Here is a 22,204-nt window from a genome sequence, read left to right as displayed (position 1 = left end):
CAATGAAATTAATGAATTTCTGCTTGAACACATACAGTTCACACAACCGATGTTCGTAGGATTCTGTGTTTTCACATGCACAAGTGATTTGCTTTACCAATGAAAACGAGATAGAAAATGAAAACATTCATTTTGATTGAAAATATATGTTGTATGTTTCTGGACGATGCACCATGCTGCCTTGTAGACAAAATGACCGAGCAGCACATACTGTTCGATTTGAGAAGGGCGCTCCTGCTCCTCCCTCCCCGCTTTCGACCTATGACGTACCAGGCCTTTACCCAGTGCCGCACGGCAGCATAATCGAATCCACCCAATCAGATACATGTTTTGAAAAGGTTGGACAATCTGAGTGGTGCAGAGGTAGTCTCCAAGTTCCAACCAGCCAATAGAAAAGGGCACAAAAGTGACGCATCCAGCCCTCAGCTGTTTTTGTTTTTGTCTGCCTCCTGTTAACTCTAGAAGTTAGGGTTAAAACAGAATACAAGCGCCGTGTTCTAAAATAGAAGAAACAACAAATACTTTTATTTTCAGGATTCAAGCCATCAATTTCCAATTTGTATAGCATGTATTACATTGTAATAACTCATCTCAAGCGCATACGTGTGTAGAGGAGCTGGGTTTCGGGGTGATCGATCCGAACACAGGCCACTGAACTAGGGCAGTGGAGCAGGACAGGATAATCACTGTGGACGAGATGGAGGAACGGGAGACATCCGACGGTCCGGGAGGGCCTCAAGGCTTGATCAGCGCCTCGTTCAACCAGGACACCACGTAAGCAAGCGCCCTGTCTGCCAACTCGGGCCAGTTCTAGCGTATTCAACTTGTCACACTGTTAGAAGATTCTTCTTGCATAATCTAGGCAGTAAATCTGTATGCGTCTGTCTAGCTGTAATATGGTCTGTCTAGCTGTAATATGGTCTGTCTGTTGGTCTGTAGCAGATATATGTTAATGTATGAATTCTATCTTCCTACCTAACCCACTTGTGCATGTAGTTTATCAATGTTAATACAATTGTCCCATGGTGTCTCATCAACACAGTTCCTAAAATATAGGTTAGTACCTTGTGAAGTACGCCACCACACTACGAAGGCTTATAGATAGATGGCCAGAGAAAAGTATCCAGGCAAGATTTGACCTACAGTAGAGGTACTGGTCAGCGCAGCAGACTATTGTGCAAATTAGTTTTTTGTCTCCGATGATGACACATGCAATGAGTTGTGGAACTGTCATGATTTCTTGAAGCACTAAGGCTATCACCACTGCATGCATGGTGCGGTTGTAGGAATTGCATTATGACAAAGGGTCTTTGGGTATGGGATCCCATGCTAGGTAACATTATGAATGTTGGAAGTTGAGTGTGAGTGATAGAGGAGCAGCCAGAGACTGTTGATCTACAGGGCGGTTACAGGTGTAGTAACAGCCAGGTGGTCAAACACACATGTTAATGTTAGATCTCTGCCATTTTCAATCATCCTCAGACATGATAAGATAAGACAAGCAGCAGTTAGGCTATATGTTGCCTGGGGTAGGCCTATATCCCACTGAACCACGCACCTGTTCAACTCTGAGTAGTGGTTGCCCTCAGGCACAGATCTAGGATCAGCTCACCCTCCACATAGCGTAACCTAAACCATAAGGGGGGGAAATGTTAAACTGATATTAGATCAGTGTCTACTCTAGAATGAATATGATCCTATATCTTCCTAGTCCATCCTATTCCACCTGTTGACAGATGCCTGTCCCTCCTTTTCTCTACACAGTATCTCTGTATATGCCCATAGTGTGCTTGATTATCAGGGGTGTTTGAAGTGCCTAGGGTGATCACATGACCTGAGTCAACTCTTGCTGTGTTGACCATACAGCACACTGTGTATCCTTCATTTCCCCCTGACTGCTATATATAGCTCAGTGGGTAGTGAGCCATTTCATGTATCCCCTACATTTCCTGGTAAGCGAAGTGTGTACAAAGGCTTTCCTTAGAAAACATCCTCTGCCTTTAGTGGTCCAATCAGCCTTGGTCCAATCAGCCTTTCCGCTCATAAGCGTAGCGTCATTTAAGAATGCACTGAGTAAAGGTAGTAGTTGATAGAGGTGTCCCGGTTAGAGAACAAGGATAGGGAGAGAGACTTGAGGTTCAGTTTACAGTGTTTGAGCTCCCATTTATTTTCTCCAATCAAAGATCCATTTCATTTCCATGAATTACTTGTGTGATTTTGATATTGGACTCTCAGATAACAAAAGACAAATGCTGGAGAGGTTTTTACATCTGTCCGGATTGTTTGTCACTGAACTCATTCGATTTTATTGTATGGTTTTTCCATTGTTTGTTCATTTAGTTTAAGAGGTATAGCGTGTGTAACTCTGTGTTGTTGCATGTGTCGAACTGCTTTGCTTTATCTTGGCCAGGTCGCAGTTGCAAATGAGAACTTGTTCTAAACTAGCCTACCTGGTTATATAAAGGTGAAATAAAAACAAGGTAGATGATTATTTAGATTATGGCACGACAAGTGAACATCCAGCCTATTTGGTTATAACATATTAACAAACTGTAACCTTCAATCAAACCTTGAGAGAAGATTATGATGAAACCATTATGGCGGTTTACAACACTACACCCCTATAGTGGATTATAGACTACACACATAGTGGACGCCATCTTGGATGTGTAACAACAGTTGGGTCTCTGTGTTTCAGCTCTCTATCAGTGGGCACTAAGTCAGGCTACAGACTCTTCTCTGTCACCTCAGTGGACAAGATGGACTGCATCCACGAAGGAGGTGAGTGAGTGTCCTTATAGCTTGTGTGTACTGGTAGCTACAGTTAAACACTAAGCTGGTATCCTAGCACCGGGACAAAACAAACACCCAATAAGCTGTGGTCAGGTCAACTAGCATGGTTGAACAGTAGTCTTGTAACCAGAGAACAAGTTGTTCTAAGCTGACATAGCCCTCCCTCTCCTACATATGTAAACAATGGTAGAGAGCAGTGTGTTACATCATAAGCCTGTTCCCAGTAATGCATTCTACAAGTATTTTATCAGTGTTTCATATCACAGAGAGAGGAAAGTGTGTGATCCTATGAATGTTTTAGTTTGAATGAATGATGGAATGAATGATGGAAAGTGTGTGTGTGTGTGTGTGTGGTATGTATGTATGTATGTATGTATGTATGTATGTATGTATGTATGTATGTGTGTGTGTGTGTGTGTGTGTGTGTGTGTGTGTGTGTGTGTGTGTGTGTGTGTGTGTGTGTGTGTGTGTGTGTGTGTGTGTGTGTGTGTGTGTGTGTGTGTGTGTGTGTGTGTGTGTATTCTATGCACAGTGTGTTTTATATTAGCACTTGTATGTGATTTAACCCTTCCAACTTCCCTCCCTCTCCCTCCTTTTCCCCCCTTCCCCATCCCTCCCTCTCCTTCCCCTCCCTCTACCAGCGGAGTGTCCAGACGTGTACATCGTGGAGCGGTTGTTCTCTAGCAGTCTGGTGGCGGTGGTCAGTCTCTCCATGCCCCGACGTATGAACGTCTACCACTTCAAAAGGGGAACAGAGATCTGCAACTATAGCTACTCTAACAACATCCTCTCAGTCCGGCTCAACAGACAGGTAATGGACCTATTCCAAACCCATTCCTCACCGCTACACTCCTAGAAAAAAGGTGCTATCTAAAATGTTAAAGGGTTCCCCATAGGACAGCCGAAGAACCCTTTTGGAACCCTTTTTTCTAAGACTGTATACTTAGGTCAGATTGAGGCCCCATTCCAATCCAATCTCTCTCACCAATCCTGAGATCAACTCCCATTCCAAACCTATCCCATCTTCCAGCTCTGCAGCAACGTTTCCCTCTCTTTCCCCTGTAGAGGCTGGTGGTGTGTCTGGAGGAGTCAGTGTACATCCACAACATCAAAGACATGAAGCTGCTGAAGACGCTGCTCAACACGCCCCACAACCCCTCGGGTACTGAATACGCACACACACACACACATGCACAAACACACACACAATTCACCATACCCTCAACTATGCTCAGTTTCTAAACACAGACAAACCCTCCAACCCGTCAGGTCTCTGTGCCCTCTCTGTGAACCATGGTAACTCCTACCTGGCGTACCCTGGCAGTCAGACCATCGGAGAGATCATGGTCTATGACACCAACAACCTGGTAAGACCTGATATTCAAATGACTTCTGCCACAGCGGCTATTCAAACCACTGTCTGCGCAGCACAACGCATGGGGTATTCATGTTGACCCCAATGGCAGCTTGTGGGTTAGCTAGTAGAGTAGTTGGAGAGGTAGTTGAGTTGCCTTAATACCTTTGGGTACATGAAGTACAGTCATTGCATGTCACGGCTGTTGAAGTGGTCACATGTTGATGATGTTACTAATGTGTGACCTGTGTTTTCCTCAGAGCAAGGTGACGATGATCCCAGCCCATGACAGTCCCCTGGCAGCCCTCACATTTAACGCTTCAGGAACAAAACTGGCCAGTGCCTCCGAGAGGGTGAGTCTGACTGTTCCTTTCTCTCTCTTTCTGGTTGTCTCTGCCTGTCTTTCAACTGTACCTCTCACTATATATATATATACACACATATACACTGAGTGTACAAAACATTAGGACACTTACACCTTTTGTCTTGTCCATTCACCCTCTGAATGACACACATACACAATCCATTTCTCAACTGTCTCAAGGCTTAAAAATCCTTCTTTAAACTGTCTCCTCCCCTTCATCTACACTGGTTGAAATGGATTTATCAAGTGGCATCAATAAGGGATCATAGTTTTCACCTGGTCAGTCTGTCATGGAAAGAGCAGGTGTTCCTAATGTTTTGTGCACTCAGTGTACATCTCTGTCTATGGTTCTGTCTGATCATCTCCTCCTCCAATCCAGGGTACAGTGATCAGAGTGTTCACCATCCCAGAGGGACAGAGGCTGTTTGAGTTCCGTAGAGGGATGAAGAGGTCAGTTTATACCAGACTATAGATACTATATGTGTGGACAGACTACAGATACCACAGTTACTACAGACACAACAGACACTACAGATCAAATCAAATGAACTGTTATTTGTCACATGCGCCAAACAGTTGTAGACCTTACCATGAAACACTTACTTATAAGCCCTTAACCAACAATGCCGTTTTTAGAAAATAGAGTTAAGAAAATATTTACTAAATAAACAAACAAAAAACATGTAACACAATAAAATAACAATAGCGGGGCTATATACAGGGGGTACCGGTACCAAGTCAATGTGGAGGCTATATACAGGGGGTACCGGTACCAAGTCAATGTGGAAGCTATATACAGGGGGTACCGGTACCAAGTCAATGTGGAAGCTATATACAGGGGGTACCGGTACCAAGTCAATGTGGAGGCTATATACAGGGGGTACCGGTACCAAGTCAATGTGGAAGCTATATACAGGGGGTACCGGTACCAAGTCAATGTGGAAGCTATATACAGGGGGTACCGGTACCAAGTCAATGTGGAAGCTATATACAGGGGGTACCGGTACCAAGTCAATGTGGAGGCTATATACAGGGGGTACCGGTACCAAGTCAATGTGGAGGCTATATACAGGGGGTACCGGTACCAAGTCAATGTGGAAGCTATATACAGGGGGTACCGGTACCAAGTCAATGTGGAAGCTATATACAGGGGGTACCGGTACCAAGTCAATGTGGAGGCTATATACAGGGGGTACCGGTACCAAGTCAATGTGGAAGCTATATACAGGGGGTACCGGTACCAAGTCAATGTGGAAGCTATATACAGGGGGTACCGGTACCAAGTCAATGTGGAGGCTATATACAGGGGGTACCGGTACCAGGTCAATGTGGAGGCTATATACAGGGGGTACCGGTACCAAGTCAATGTGGAAGCTATATACAGGGGGTACCGGTACCAAGTCAATGTGGAAGCTATATACAGGGGGTACCGGTACCAAGTCAATGTGGAGGCTATATACAGGGGGTACCGGTACCAAGTCAATGTGGAGGCTATATACAGGGGGTACCGGTACCGAGTCAATGTGGAGGCTATATACAGGGGGTACCGGTACCAAGTCAATGTGGAGGCTATATACAGGGGGTACCGATACCGAGTCAGTGTGTGCGGGTACATGTTAGTCGAGGTCATTTGTAGATGTAGGTAGGGGTAAAGTGACTATGCATAGATATTAAACAGCAAGTAGCAGCAGTGTAAAAACAAGGGGGGGTAAGAGTTACCAGCCTCAGAAATTGCATCCCAAATAAATGCATCACAGATTTCAAGTAACAGACACATCTCAACATCAACTGTTCAGAGGAGACTGCGTAAATCAGGCCTTCATGGTCGAATTGCTGCAAAGAAACCACTACTAAAGAACACCAGTAAGAAGAAGAGACTTGCTTGGACCAAGAAACACGAGCAATGAACATTAGAGCGGTATAAATCTGTAATTTGGTCTGAGTCCAAATTTGAGATTTTTGGTTCCAACCGCTGTGTCTTTGTGAGACGCAGAGTAGGTGAATGGATGATTTCCGCATGTGTGGTTCCCACCGTGAAGCATGGAGGAGGAGGTGTAAGGGTGTGGGGGTGCTTTGCTGGTGACACTGTCTGTGATTTATTTAGAATTCAAGGCACACTTAACCAGCATGGCTACCACAGCATTCTGCAGCGATACGCTATCCCATCTGGTTTGCGCTTAGTGGGACTATCAATTGTTTTTCAACAAGACAATGACCCAATACATCTCCAGGCTGTGTAAGGGCTATTTGACTAAGAAGGACAGTGATGGAGTGCTGCATCAGATGACCTGGCTTCCACAATCACCCGACCTCAACCCAATTGAGATGATTTGGGATGAGTTGGACCGCAGAGTGAAGGAAAAGCAGCCAACAAGTGCTCAGCATAGAATAAGGCTGTAACGTAACAAAATGTTTAAAAATTCAAGGGTTCTGGATACTTTCCGAATGCACTGTATATAGGGCAGCAGCTTCTAAGGTGCAAGGTTGAGTACTGAATGGTAGCCGGCTAGTGAAGGCTATTTAACAGTCTGATGGCCTTGAGATAGAATATGTTTTTCAGTCTCTCGGTCACAGCTTTGATGCACCTGCACTGACCTCGTCTTCTGGATGATAGCGGGGTGAACAGGCAGTGGCTCGAGTGGTTGTTGTCCTTGATGATCTTTTAGGTCTTCCTGTGACATCGGGTGCTGTAGGCGTCCTGGAGGGCAGGTAGTTTGGCCATGGTGATGCGTTGTGCAGACCGCACCACCCTCTGGAGAGACTTGCGGTTGCGGGCGGTGCAGTTGCCGTACCCGGCAGTGATACAGCCCAAAAGGATGCTCTCAATTGTGCATCTGTAAAAATTTGAGGGTCTTAGGAGCCAAGGCAAATTTCTTCAGCCTTCTTAACCACACTGTCTGTGTGGGTGGACCATTTCAGATGGTCAGTGATGTGAACACCGAGGAACTTGAAGCTCACCACCTTCTCCACTGCGGTCCCGTCGATGTGGATATGGGCGTGCTCCCTCTGCTGTTTCCTGAAGTCCACGATCAGCTCCTTTGTTTTGTTGACGTTGAGGTTATTTTCCTGGAAACACTCCACCAGGGACCTCACCTCCTCCCTGTAGGCCGTCTCGTCATGGGTGAACAGAGAGTACAAGAGGGGGCTGAGCACACACCCTTGTGTGGCCCCAATGTTGAGGATCAGCGAAGTGGAGGTGATGTTTCCTATCTTCACCACCTGGGGGCGGCCCGTCAGGAAGTCCAGGACCCAGTTGCACAGGGCAGGGTTCAGACCCAGGGCCCCGTGCTTAATGATGGGCTTGGAGGGTACTATGGTGTTGAAGGCTGAGCTGTAGTTAATGAACAGCATTCTGACGTAGGTATTCCTCTTGTCCAGGGCAGTGTGCAGTGCGATGGCGATTGCATCCTCTGTGGATCTATTGGGGCGGTAAGCAAATTGAAGTGAGTCTAGGGTGTCAGGTAAGGTAGAGGTGAAATTATCCTTAACTAGCCTCTCAAAGTACTTAATGATGACAGAAGAGGGTGCTATGGGGCAATAGTCACTTTGTTCTGTTACCTTTGCTTTCTTGGGTACAGGAACAATGGAGGACATCTCGAAGCAAGTGGGGACTGTAATGTCTGTGGTGTCTGTGGTATCTGTTGTCTGTCTACACATGTAGTGTCTGTAATATCTGTAGTGCCTGTCGTGTCTGTGTCTGTTGTATCTGTAGTGTCCCCTTCTGAGGGGGAAAAGGCGTTGTTGTGCCCTCTTCACAACTTTCTTGGTGTGTTTGGACACTACAGACACTACAGATACTACATGTGTAGACAGACTACAGATACTACAGACACTGCAGACACTACTGATACTAAACTCAGCACAAAAAGAAACGTCCTCTCACTGTCAACTGCGTTTATTTTCAGCAAACTTAACATGTGTAAATATTTGTATGAACATAACAAGATTCAACAACTGAGACATAAACTGAACAAGCTTCACAGACATGTGACTAACAGAAATTTTATAATGTGTTCCTGAACAAAGGAGGGGGTCAAAATCAAAAGTAACAGTCAGTATCTGGTGTGGCCACCAGCTGCATTAAGTACTGCAGTGTATCTCCTCCTCATGGACTGCACCAGATTTGCCAGTTCTTGCTGTAAGATGTTACCCCACTCTTCCACCAAGGCACCTGGAAGTTCCCAGACATTTCTGGGGGGAATGGCCCTAGCCCTCACCCTCCGATCCAACAGGTCCCAGATGTACTCAATGGGATTGAGATCCGGGCTCTTCGCTGGTCATGGCAGAACACTGACATTCCTGTCTAGCAGGAAATCTCACACATAACGAGCAGTATGGCTGGTGGCATTGTCATGCTGGAGGGTCATGTCAGGATGAGGCTGCAGGAAGGGTACCACATGAGGGAGGAAGATGTCTTCCCTGTAACACACAGCGTTAGTCCGATGATGCTGTGACACACCGCCCCAGACCATGACGGACCCTCCACCTCCAAATCGATCCCGCTCCAGAGTACATGCCTCTGTGTAATGCTCATTCCTTCGACGAAAAACGCGAATTCGACCATCACCCCTGGTGAGACAAAACCGCGACTCGTCAGTGAAGAGCACTTTTTGCCAGTTCTGTCTGGTCAAGCGACAGTGGGTTTGTGCCCATAAGCGACGTTGTTGCCGGTGATGTCTGGTGAGGACCTGCCTTACAACAGGCCTACAAGCCCTTAGTCCAGCCTCGCTCAACCTATTACTGATGGAGGGATTGTGCGTTCCTGGTGTAACTCGGGCAGTTGTTGTTGCCATCCTGTACCTGTCCCACAGGTGTTATGTTTGGATGTACCAATCCTGTGCAGGTGTTGTTACACGTGGTCTGCCACTGCGAGGACGATCAGCTGTCCGTCCTGTCTCCCTATAGCGCTGTCTTAGGCGTCTCACAGTACGGACATTGCAATTTATTGCCCTGGCCACATCTGCAGTCCTCATGCCTCCTTGCAGCATGCCTAAGGCATGTTCACGCAGATGAGCAGGGACCCTTGGCATCTTTTTTTTTGTGTTTTTCAGAGTCAGTAGAAAGGCCTCTTTAGTGTCCTAAGTTTTCATAACTGTGACCTTAATTGCCTACCGTCTGTAAGCTGTTAGTGTCTTAACAACCGTTCCACAGGTGCATGTTCATTAATTGTTTATGGTTCATTGAACAAGCATGGGAAACAGTGTTTAAACCCTTTACAATGAAGATCTGTGAAGTTATTTGGATTTTTACAAATTATCTTTGAAAGACAGGGTCCTGAAAAAGGGACGTTTCTTTTTTTGCTGAGTTTGTGTAGACCGACTACAGATATTGCAGACACTGCAGATATTAGACACTACATACATTACAGATACTACATACAGTGCAGATATTACATACACTGCAGATATTACAGATATTACTGATAATACAGAACAGACACTGCAAACACTACATGTGTAGACAGAATACAGATATGACAGACACAGATACAACAGACACAACAGGTACTACATGTGTAGACAGACTACAGAACGGTTCCAAGGTATTGTAATGGTAGGTTTGGTATCTTGGGGGATGATGACTCTTACCATGTGTGTCTGTGTCTCAGGTATGTGAGTATCAGCTCGTTGTCCTTTAGTTCAGACGCACAGTTCCTCTGTGCCTCCAGCAACACAGAGACGGTCCATATCTTCAAACTGGAACAGCACAGCCCCAGGTACTCACTGTTTACTCTCTAGATTTTGTTGTGTTGATTGTCTTACGACTTGTCCCTTTCTGGTCCTCAGTGGCTAGTTGTCAGGTGTGTTCAATGTTTTATGTTAGTTTTGTCTCTGTAGTCAGTCAGGAAGAGCAGTGCGATTGATTCCTGCCTGTCTCCTCTGCCTGTCTCTAGTCGAGATGGCGAGTCTCCTACGTGGGGTGCCTACGTGGGGAAGATGTTCACAGCAGCCAGCACCTACCTTCCCTCCCAGGTCTCTGACATGATGCACCAAGACCGGGCCTTTGCCACCGTACGACTCAACATGTTCGGACTCAAGAACGTATGCGCCTTGTCCACGTAAGTGTGTGTGTTTGCGGGGGGATGCAGGGCGGGATGGTGTGTCACTTTATTTTACAGTCCTATTACTTGCTATATTTTCAGGGTTCAGAAGCTACCTCGTCTGCTGGTGGCATCATCAGATGGACATCTCTACATCTATAACATTGACCCACAGGATGGAGGAGAGTGTGTTCTGGTCAGGAAACACAGGTGAGGTACTGGGTTCCGGTCAGTAAACACAGGTGAGGGACTGGGTTCCGGTCAGTAAACACAGGTGAGGGACTGGGTTCCGGTCAGTAAACACAGGTGAGGGACTGGGTTCCGGTCAGTAAACACAGGTGAGGGACTGGGTTCCGGTCAGTAAACACAGGTGAGGGACTGGGTTCTGGTCAGGAAACACAGATGGGGGACTGGGTTCTGGTCAGGAAACACAGGTGAGGGACTGGGTTCTGGTCAGGAAACACAGGTGAGGGACTGGGTTCTGGTCAGGAAACACAGGTGGGGGACTGGGTTCTGGTCAGGAAACACAGGTGAGCGACAGGGTTCTGGTCAGAAAACACAGGTGAGGGACTGGGTTCCGGTCAGTAAACACAGGTGAGGGACTGGGTTCCGGTCAGTAAACACAGGTGAGGGACTGGGTTCAGATCAGGAAACACAGGTGGGGGACTGGGTTCTGGTCAGGAAACACAGGTGGGGGACTGGGTTCTGGTCAGGAAACACAGGTGGGGGACTGGGTTCTGGTCAGGAAACACAGGTGGGGGACTGGGTTCTGGTCAGGAATCACAGGTGGGGGACTGGGTTCTGGTCAGAAAACACAGGTGAGGGACTGGGTTCTGGTCAGGAAACACAGGTGAGGGACTGGGTTCTGGTCAGGAAACACAGGTGGGGGACTGGGTTCTGGTCAGGAAACACAGGTGAGGAACTGGGTTCTGGTCAGGAAACACAGGTGAGGGACTGGGTTCTGGTCAGAAAACACAGGTGAGGGACTGGGTTCCGATCAGAAAACACAGGTGAGGGACTGGGTTCTGGTCAGGAAACACAGGTGGGGGACTGGGTTCTGGTCAGGAAACACAGGTGAGGAACTGGGTTCTGTGTGTGTGAGCCTCAGAGTTGGGGTCAATTCCATTTCAATTCCAGTCCATTCAGGAAGCAAAATGACATTCCAATTCCAATTAATTTCAATGCTTTTCAATGAGGAAAATGTGGAATTTGATTTACTTTCTGAATTGACTGGAATTGAAATGGAACTGACCCCAACCCTGGTGAGTATATGTGTGTGCTTAAGCATGTTTGTATATGTGCGTGAACTCAGGCTCTCTTTGTGTTTTCTCCAGGCTATTTGAAAGAGATGAGGCGCCACAGGAAGCACAACAGGAAGAGGAGGAGTCAGAGGATGGAAGGTCCCTCCCACCGTCAACCAGCCCATCATACGCTGCCACTGTGTCCCTCCCCTCGACCCCACCTTCTTCTACCACTCTCACAGGTAATGTGTGTGGTTTGCTTCATGAATGTCTTACCTTGTGTGATTAAGGACTTTTTTCAATCCGTATCACAGAAGTTCAGCTTTACAGCGTGATTGAAATTTAAAGGAAATGTTCCCGCTTTAGCGGAAACTGCATCACGGTAAACGCTGCATATGTCGGCTCAATTGGAAATTACCTTTAAATGTGTATTGTGGAATCTGTAAATCTTCAGCTTTATAGACTGAATACAGCCCTTAGTCTGGTGATGTGTCCTGTAATCTCTCTTCTCCTCTCCTTCTATCCTCTTCCCAGGCTACTCAGAGGATGGAGGGGCTGAGAAAGGGGATGTGATCCCTGAACATGAGTTTGCCGAGGGACCCGTCTGTCTGGATGACGAGAACGAGTTTCCTCCCGTCAGCAAACAGACCAACTGACCCACCACTTCCCTGGAACCAATCAACTGGAGCCATTATGACCCGCCACTTCCCAGGAACCAATCAACTAAAGCCATTCACGCAAGAAGGAAGTATATCAGTGTGAAGAGAACCCCCCACCCCATGTCCCCAACGAGCCAATCAAATGGGAGAAATGTAGATGCCACAGTGTTGATTGGTTACTCTAATGTGCCATTCAGAAGTAGAGTGTGGCTAGATAGTAGACCCGTCTATGTACATTGTCTCATACCTGGCCCTAAAGGTCAGTATGAATACAATTTAAATCCATTCCCTAACTATCAGAAGGGAAGCAGGTCTGGGCTATGAATTTGTAGCCTTCCTCTAGTCTAATATTAACCAATATTTAACCTGGTTAAAAAGGAACTTTAATATTGAATTGCAATCATATAGCGCTATTGAGAAGTGCTCTGAGCGCTTAACCATTCAGTTGTACTTTTATAACCTGTTTAGTATAGTGATTTATAACACTGACTGGATAGTGAGGTCCGAGTCCTATTCTGCTGCTTGATGCATATTGGCTAGAACCCAGTGTAGGGTGGAAGAGGGCAGAGAGGGACACAGACAGACTGCGTCTTATCAGTGGGCTATAGCTGTGCCACGCCCTGAGAGAGAAGAGGGGGGAGGGAGAGAGAGGATGGTGGAATAGAGAAGGAGAGAGAGGGGATGGTGGAATAGAGAAGGAGAGAGAGGACGTTCTATCATATGTCTTGAGGTGATGTTTTTGAACTTATCTCTAGAAAAAAGGTGGGAAGAATAATATACACATACTGATAATGTGAAAAACTTGATTTATAGTATTGTAGATTCTTACAGGTCCTTTTATTTCAGTGATAATATTATTAACACCATTGACTAAATAATGTTGAATATTGTACAATTTCATACATGACATAGATGTTTTTACTTTGTAGAAAATTATGTTGACTTGTACTAAATATTATTTTGGAATATGAAATTTGAATTATTCATCAATGCATTAGACCTACAGTAATTAAGTGAAGGTTTTGGCGGAAAGTGGATTTTTATTGTTTGTGTATAATGTGTATGTATATATGTGTGTGTGTGTGTGTGTGTGTATATATAGTTGAAGTTGGAAGTTTACATACACTTAGGTTGGAGTCATTAAAAGTTTTTCAACCACTCCACGAATTTCTTGTTAACAAACTATAGTTTTGGCAAGTCGGTTAGGCCATCTACTTTGTGCATGACACAAGTAATTTTTCTAACAATTGTTTACAGACAGATTATTTAACTTATAATTCACTGTATCACAATTCCAGTGGGTCAGAAGTTTACATACGCTAAGTTGACTGTGCCTTTAAACAGCTTGGAAAATTCCAGAAAATTATGTCATGGCTTTAGAAGCTTCTGATAGGCTAATTGACATCATTTGAGTCAATTGGAGGTGTACCTGTGGCTGTATTTCAAGGCCTACCTTCAAACTCTGTGCCTCTTTGCTTGACATCATAGAAAATCAAAAGAAATCAGCTAAGACCTCAGAAAAAATATTGTAAACCTCCACAAATCTGGTTCATCCTTGGGAGCAATTTCCAAACGCCTGAAGGTACCACGTTCATCTGTACAAACAATAGTACGCAAGTATAAACACCATGGGACCATGCAGCCGTCATACCGCTCAGGAAGGAGACGCATTCTGTCTCCTAGAGATGAACGTACTTTGGTGCGAAAAGTGCAAATCAATCCCAGAACAACAGCAAAGGACCTTGTGAAGATGCTGGAGGAAACATGTAGAAAAGTATCTATATCCACAGTAAAACGAGTCCTATATCGACATAACCTGAAAGGCCACTCAGCAAGGAAGAAGCCACTGCTCCAAACCTGCCATAAAAAAGCCAGACTACGGTTTGCAACTGCACATGGAGACAAAGATCGTACTTTTTGGAGAGATGTCCTCTGGTCTGATTCAACAAAAATAGAACTGTTTGGCCATAATGACCATTGTTATGTTTGGAAGACGAATGGGGAGGCTTGCAAGCCGAAGAACACCATCCCAACCGTGAAGCACGGGGGTGGCAGCATCATGTTGTGGGGGTGCTTTGCTGCAGAAGGGACTGGTGCACTAAACAAAATAGATGGCATCATGAGGTAGGAAAATTATGTGGAATTATTGAAGCAACATCTCAAGATAGTCAGGAAGTTAAAGCTTGGTCACAAATGGATCTTCCAAATGGACAATGACCCCAAGCATACTTCCAAAGTTGTGGCAAAATGGCTTAAGGACAATAAAGTCAAGATATTGGAGTGGCCATCACAAAGCCCTGACCTCAATCCTATAGAAAATGTGTGGGCAGAACTGAAAAAGCGTGTGCAAGCAAGGAGGTCTTCAAACTTGACTCAGTTACACCAGCTCTGTCAGGAGGAATGGGACAAAATTCACCCAACTTATTGTGGGAAGCTTGTGGACGGCTACCCGAAACGTTTTACCCAAGTTAAACAATTTAAAGGCAATGCTACCAAATACTAATTGAGTGTATGTACATTTCTGACCCACTGGGAATGTGATGATTAAAGCTGAAATAAATCATTCTCTCTACTATTATTCTGACATTTCACGTTCTTAAAATAAAGTGGTGATCCTAACTGACCTAAGACAGGTAATTTGTACTAGGATTAAATGTCAGGAATTGTGAAAAACTGAGTTTAAATGTATTTGGCTAAGGTGTATGTAAACTTCCGACTTCAACTGTATGTATATATATATATATACACACACACACACACACATGTATATATATACATACATACATACATATTATATGTGTGTGTGTATGTGTATGTGTATGTATGTTTTGATTTAAGATTTTAAACCACAAATGAAAGGGAATGTGAATCAAACAAGTCTCCTGTGTTTCATTTCATTGAAATGTCTTAGGTTAATTAACCTTGGAAGAAAGATCTTTGTCAAATCAAATTAAACCCAGCTATTAGTCGGACAAACTACACTGGTTTTAGGTCAGTGTGTATTGCCAATTTCATCCTACTTATTGCGTTGTCATATACTCCCCACCAGAGTGTTAGTGCAACCCAGAAGCCTCAGTGGTATTACTGTACAAGAAGTCTGTGTACAGGAAAACACTGTTAATATTGGGAATAATAGTGTGAATATTGTTTTCACTATATATTTTACCTCTTGGTGATGTCATTCCGAAACATAATGTTAACTTTCACTGCTATGCGGATGACACACAGCTGTACATTTCGATGAAACATGGTGAAGCCCTAAAATTGCCCTCGCTGGAAGCCTGTGTTTCAGACATAAGGAAGTGGATGGCTGCAAATGTTCTACTTTTAAACTCGGACAAAACAGAGGTGCTTGTTCTAGGTCCCAAGAAACAAAGAGATCCTTAGTGGGTCGTACCTCATGTCCTTTTATGACTAGCTCTGATCACTCCTTAGTGGGTCGTACCTCATGTCCTTTTATGACTAGCTCTGATCACTCCTTAGTGGGTCGTACCTCATGTCCTTTTATGACTAGCTCTGATCACTACTTAGTGGGTCGTACCTCATGTCCTTTTATGACTAGCTCTGATCACTCCTTAGTGGGTCGTACCTCATGTCCTTTTATGACTAGCTCTGATCACTCCTTAGTGGGTCGTACCTCATGTCCTTTTATGACTAGCTCTGATCACTCCTTAGTGTGTCGTACCTCATGTCCTTTTATGACTAGCTCTGATCACTCCTTAGTGGGTCGTACCTCATGTCCTTTTATGACTAGCTCTGATCACTCCTTAGTGGGTCGTACCTCATGTCCTTTTATGCCTAGCTCTGATCACTCCTTAGTGGGTCGTACCTCATGTCCTTTTATGACTAGCTCTGATCACTCCTTAGTGGGTCGTACCTCATGTCCTTTTATGACTAGCTCTGATCACTCCTTAGTGGGTTTTTACCTCATGTCCTATTTCTTTGCCACGTAGAAGGTCATCAGTGGCATCGATACCGTCATAGCTTCTGTCTGATGGGGATTCACTCCACCCAGGGAGAGGAGGGTGGGGAAAATATCCAGTACCCTGGGAGAAGGGAGAGGGAAGAGAGAGGGAGATGAGGAGAAAGAAAGGGTAAACTCTGCACAAATAACTCAAAAGTGTAACCTATTCATCCATCTATCTTTGTAAATGTACCTTAGCAGTTATTTTTAATATACACCTGTGTTTTGTATCTGAGCTGGGTGTAGCTTCAGATATATCTGTACTGTAATGACTATACTGAGCAGGGCATAGCTGCTGCTGTTGGATGGTACCCTGACAGGCCAGTAGGACACCGTGGGCACCCTGTGCCCCCCATCCCAGGTGGTCCGCTTGGCTGAGCCACCATTTTAGGTTTAGACACACATTCTGCTCACCATTTTAGGTTTAGAGACATTCTGCTCACCGTTTTAGGTTGATATACATTCTGCTCAGAATTGTATGTTTAGACAACCATTCTGCTCACCATTTTAGGTTTAGACACGCATTCTGCTCACCATTCTAGGTTTAGACACTCTTTCTGCTCACCATTCTAGGTTTAGACACGCATTCTGCTCACCATTCTAGGTTTAGACACTCATTCTGTTCACCATTCTAGGTTTAGACACTCATTCTGCTCACCATTCTAGGTTTAGACACTCATTCTGCTCACCATTTTAGGTTTAAACAAATTCTGCTCACCATTTTAGGTTTAGTCACTCATTCTGCTCCCCATTTTAGGTTTAGACAGACATTCTGCTCACCATTTTATGTTTAGACAGACATTCTGCTCACCATTTTATATTTAGACACACATTCTGCTCACCATTTTAGGTTTAGACACACACTCTGCTTACCATTTTAGGTTTAGACACTCATTCTGCTCACCATTCTAGGTTTAGACACTCATTCTGCTCACCATTTTAGGCTTAAACAAATTCTGCTCACCATTTTATGTTTAGACACACATTCTGCTCACCATTTTATGTTTAGACACGCATTCTGCTCACCATTTTAGGTTTAGACAGACATTCTGCTCACCATTTTATGTTTAGACAGACATTCTGCTCACCATTTAGACACTCATTCTGCTCACCATTTTAGTTTTAGACACACATTCTGCTCACCATTTTAGGTTTAAACAAATTCTGCTCACCATTTTAGGTTTAGTCACTCATTCTGCTCCCCATTTTAGGTTTAGACACACATTCTGCTCACCATTTTATGTTTAGACAGACATTCTGCTCACCATTTTATATTTAGACACATTCTGCTCACCATTTTAGGTTTAGACACACATTCTGCTCACCATTTTAGGTTTAGACACACATTCTGCTCACCATTTTATGTTTAGACACTCATTCTGCTCACCATTTTATGTTTAGACACGCATTCTGCTCACCATTTTAGGTTTAGACAGACATTCTGCTCACCATTTTATGTTTAGACAGACATTCTGCTCACCATTTAGACACTCATTCTGCTCACCATTTTAGTTTTAGACACACATTCTGCTCACCATTTTAGGTTTAAACAAATTCTGCTCACCATTTTAGGTTTAGTCACTCATTCTGCTCCCCATTTTAGGTTTAGACACACATTCTGCTCACCATTTTATGTTTAGACAGACATTCTGCTCACCATTTTATATTTAGACACACATTCTGCTCACCATTTTAGGTTTAGACACACATTCTGCTCACCATTTTAGGTTTAGACACACATTCTGCTCACCATTTTATGTTTAGACACTCATTCTGCTCACCATTCTAGGTTTAGACACTCATTCTGCTCACCATTTTAGGCTTAAACAAATTCTGCTCACCATTTTATGTTTAGACACACATTCTGCTCACCATTTTATGTTTAGACACACATTCTGCTCACCATTTTAGGTTTAGACAGACATTCTGCTCACCATTTTATGTTTAGACAGACATTCTGCTCACCATTTAGACACTCATTCTGCTCACCATTTTAGATTTAGACAGACATTCTGCTCACCATTTTATGTTTAGACACTCATTCTGCTCACCATTTTAGGTTTAGACACACATTCTGCTCACCATTTTAGATTTAGACAGACATTCTGCTCACCATTTTAGGTTTAGACACTCATTCTGCTCACCATTCTAGGTTTAGACACTCATTCTGCTCACCATTTTAGGTTTAAACAAATTCTGCTCACCATTTTATGTTTAGACACACATTCTGCTCACCATTTTATGTTTAGACACGCATTCTGCTCACCATTTTAGGTTTAGACACTCATTCTGCTCACCATTTTATGTTTAGACACGCATTCTGCTCACCATTTTAGGTTTAGACAGACATTCTGCTCACCATTTTATGTTTAGACAGACATTCTGCTCACCATTTAGACACTCATTCTGCTCACCATTTTAGTTTTAGACACACATTCTGCTCACCATTTTAGGTTTAAAAAAATTCTGCTCACCATTTTAGGTTTAGTCACTCATTCTGCTCCCCATTTTAGGTTTAGACACACATTCTGCTCACCATTTTATGTTTAGACAGACATTCTGCTCACCATTTTATATTTAGACACATTCTGCTCACCATTTTAGGTTTAGACACACATTCTGCTCACCATTTTAGGTTTAGACACACATTCTGCTCACCATTTTATGTATAGACACTCATTCTGCTCACCATTTTAGGCTTAAACAAATTCTGCTCACCATTTTATGTTTAGACACTCATTCTGCTCACCATTTTATGTTTAGACACGCATTCTGCTCACCATTTTAGGTTTAGACAGACATTCTGCTCACCATTTTATGTTTAGACAGACATTCTGCTCACCATTTAGACACTCATTCTGCTCACCATTTTAGTTTTAGACACACATTCTGCTCACCATTTTAGGTTTAAACAAATTCTGCTCACCATTTTAGGTTTAGTCACTCATTCTGCTCCCCATTTTAGGTTTAGACACACATTCTGCTCACCATTTTATGTTTAGACAGACATTCTGCTCACCATTTTATATTTAGACACACATTCTGCTCACCATTTTAGGTTTAGACACACATTCTGCTCACCATTTTAGGTTTAGACAGACATTCTGCTCACCATTTAGACACTCATTCTGCTCACCATTTTAGATTTAGACAGACATTCTGCTCACCATTTTAGGTTTAGACACTCATTCTGCTCACCATTTTAGGTTTAGACACACATTCTGCTCACCATTTTAGATTTAGACAGACATTCTGCTCACCATTTTAGGTTTAGACACTCATTCTGCTCACCATTCTAGGTTTAGACACTCATTCTGCTCACCATTTTAGGTTTAAACAAATTCTGCTCACCATTTTATGTTTAGACACACATTCTGCTCACCATTTTATGTTTAGACACGCATTCTGCTCACCATTTTAGGTTTAGACACTCATTCTGCTCACCATTTTATGTTTAGACACGCATTCTGCTCACCATTTTAGGTTTAGACAGACATTCTGCTCACCATTTTATGTTTAGACAGACATTCTGCTCACCATTTAGACACTCATTCTGCTCACCATTTTAGTTTTAGACACACATTCTGCTCACCATTTTAGGTTTAAACAAATTCTGCTCACCATTTTAGGTTTAGTCACTCATTCTGCTCCCCATTTTAGGTTTAGACACACATTCTGCTCACCATTTTATGTTTAGACAGACATTCTGCTCACCATTTTATATTTAGACACACATTCTGCTCACCATTTTAGGTTTAGACACACATTCTGCTCACCATTTTAGGTTTAGACAGACATTCTGCTCACCATTTAGACACTCATTCTGCTCACCATTTTAGATTTAGACAGACATTCTGCTCACCATTTTATGTTTAGACACTCATTCTGCTCACCATTTTAGGTTTAGACACACATTCTGCTCACCATTTTAGATTTAGACAGACATTCTGCTCACCATTTTAGGTTTAGACACTCATTCTGCTCACCATTCTAGGTTTAGACACACATTCTGCTCACCATTCTAGGTTTAGACACTCATTCTGTTCACCATTCTAGGTTTAGACACTCATTCTGCTCACCATTTTAGGTTTAAACAAATTCTGCTCCCCATTTTAGGTTTAGACAGACATTCTGCTCACCATTTTATGTTTAGACACACATTCTGCTCACCATTTTATGTTTAGACACTCATTCTGCTCACCATTCTAGGTTTAGACACTCATTCTGCTCACCATTTTAGGCTTAAACAAATTCTGCTCACCATTTTATGTTTAGACACACATTTTGCTCACCATTTTATGTTTAGACACGCATTCTGCTCACCATTTTAGGTTTAGACAGACATTCTGCTCACCATTTTATGTTTAGACAGACATTCTGCTCACCATTTAGACACTCATTCTGCTCACCATTTTAGGTTTAGACACACATTCTGCTCACCATTTTATGTTTAGACACGCATTCTGCTCACCATTTTAGGTTTAGACAGACATTCTGCTCACCATTTTATGTTTAGACAGACATTCTGCTCACCATTTTAGTTTTAGACACACATTCTGCTCACCATTTTATGTTTAGACACACATTCTGCTCACCATTTTATGTTTAGACACTCATTCTGCTCACCATTTTAGGTTTAGACACACATTCTGCTCACCATTCTAGGTTTAGACACTCATTCTGTTCACCATTCTAGGTTTAGACACTCATTCTGCTCACCATTTTAGGTTTAAACAAATTCTGCTCACCATTTTAGGTTTAGTCACTCATTCTGCTCCCCATTTTAGGTTTAGACAGACATTCTGCTCACCATTTTATGTTTAGACAGACATTCTGCTCACCATTTTATATTTAGACACACATTCTGCTCACCATTTTAGGTTTAGACACACATTCTGCTCACCATTTTAGGTTTAGACACACATTCTGCTCACCATTTTATGTTTAGACACTCATTCTGCTCACCATTCTAGGTTTAGACACTCATTCTGCTCACCATTCTAGGCTTAAACAAATTCTGCTCACCATTTTATGTTTAGACACACATTCTGCTCACCATTTTATGTTTAGACACGCATTCTGCTCACCATTTTAGGTTTAGACAGACATTCTGCTCACCATTTTATGTTTAGACAGACATTCTGCTCACCATTTAGACACTCATTCTGCTCACCATTTTAGATTTAGACAGACATTCTGCTCACCATTTTATGTTTAGACACTCATTCTGCTCACCATTTTAGGTTTAGACACACATTCTGCTCACCATTTTAGATTTAGACAGACATTCTGCTCACCATTTTAGGTTTAGACACTCATTCTGCTCACCATTCTAGGTTTAGACACTCATTCTGCTCACCATTTTATGTTTAGACACGCATTCTGCTCACCATTTTAGGTTTAGACACTCATTCTGCTCACCATTTTAGGTTTAGACACTCATTCTGCTCACCATTTTAGGTTTAGACACACATTCTGCTCACCATTCTAGGTTTAGACACTCATTCTGCTCACCATTTTAGGTTTAGACACACATTCTGCTCACCATTCTAGGTTTAGACACTCATTCTGCTCACCATTTGAGGTTTAAACAAATTCTGCTCACCATTTTAGGTTTAGTCACTCATTCTGCTCCCCATTTTAGGTTTAGACAGACATTCTGCTCACCATTTTATGTTTAGACAGACATTCTGCTCACCATTTTATATTTAGACACACATTCTGCTCACCATTTTAGGTTTAGACACACATTCTGCTCACCATTTTAGGTTTAGACATACATTCTGCTC

At 43.3% G+C, this 22,204-nt stretch overlaps 1 protein-coding gene across 2 annotated transcripts; it reads left to right on the top strand.

Annotated features, from left to right (window-relative positions):
• The first annotated feature begins 406 nt into the window (after window positions 1-406).
• Window positions 407-15,325, top strand: LOC139571386 (WD repeat domain phosphoinositide-interacting protein 1-like). Of its 2 annotated transcripts, XM_071394201.1 has the most exons (13): window positions 407-774; window positions 2,699-2,781; window positions 3,435-3,604; window positions 3,859-3,955; window positions 4,063-4,160; window positions 4,408-4,500; window positions 4,891-4,961; window positions 7,890-7,940; window positions 10,120-10,227; window positions 10,405-10,569; window positions 10,654-10,761; window positions 11,886-12,034; window positions 12,327-15,325. In XM_071394201.1, exons 1-13 carry the CDS (start codon window positions 698-700, stop codon window positions 12,446-12,448), a joined length of 1,392 nt encoding a protein of 463 aa, XP_071250302.1. In that variant the 5' UTR covers window positions 407-697; the 3' UTR covers window positions 12,449-15,325. The 2 variants fall into 2 exon arrangements, with proteins under 2 accessions (XP_071250302.1, XP_071250303.1); XM_071394202.1 differs by lacking the exon at window positions 7,890-7,940 and having other exon boundaries at window positions 409-774.
• Window positions 15,326-22,204: the final 6,879 nt, after the last annotated feature.

The sequence above is a fragment of the Salvelinus alpinus genome, chromosome 3 (assembly GCF_045679555.1).
Source record: "Salvelinus alpinus chromosome 3, SLU_Salpinus.1, whole genome shotgun sequence".
NCBI classification, from domain to species: domain Eukaryota; kingdom Metazoa; phylum Chordata; class Actinopteri; order Salmoniformes; family Salmonidae; genus Salvelinus; species Salvelinus alpinus.
Note: the sequence above shows the minus strand (reverse complement) of the source record. Positions and strands in the feature narration are given on the sequence as shown.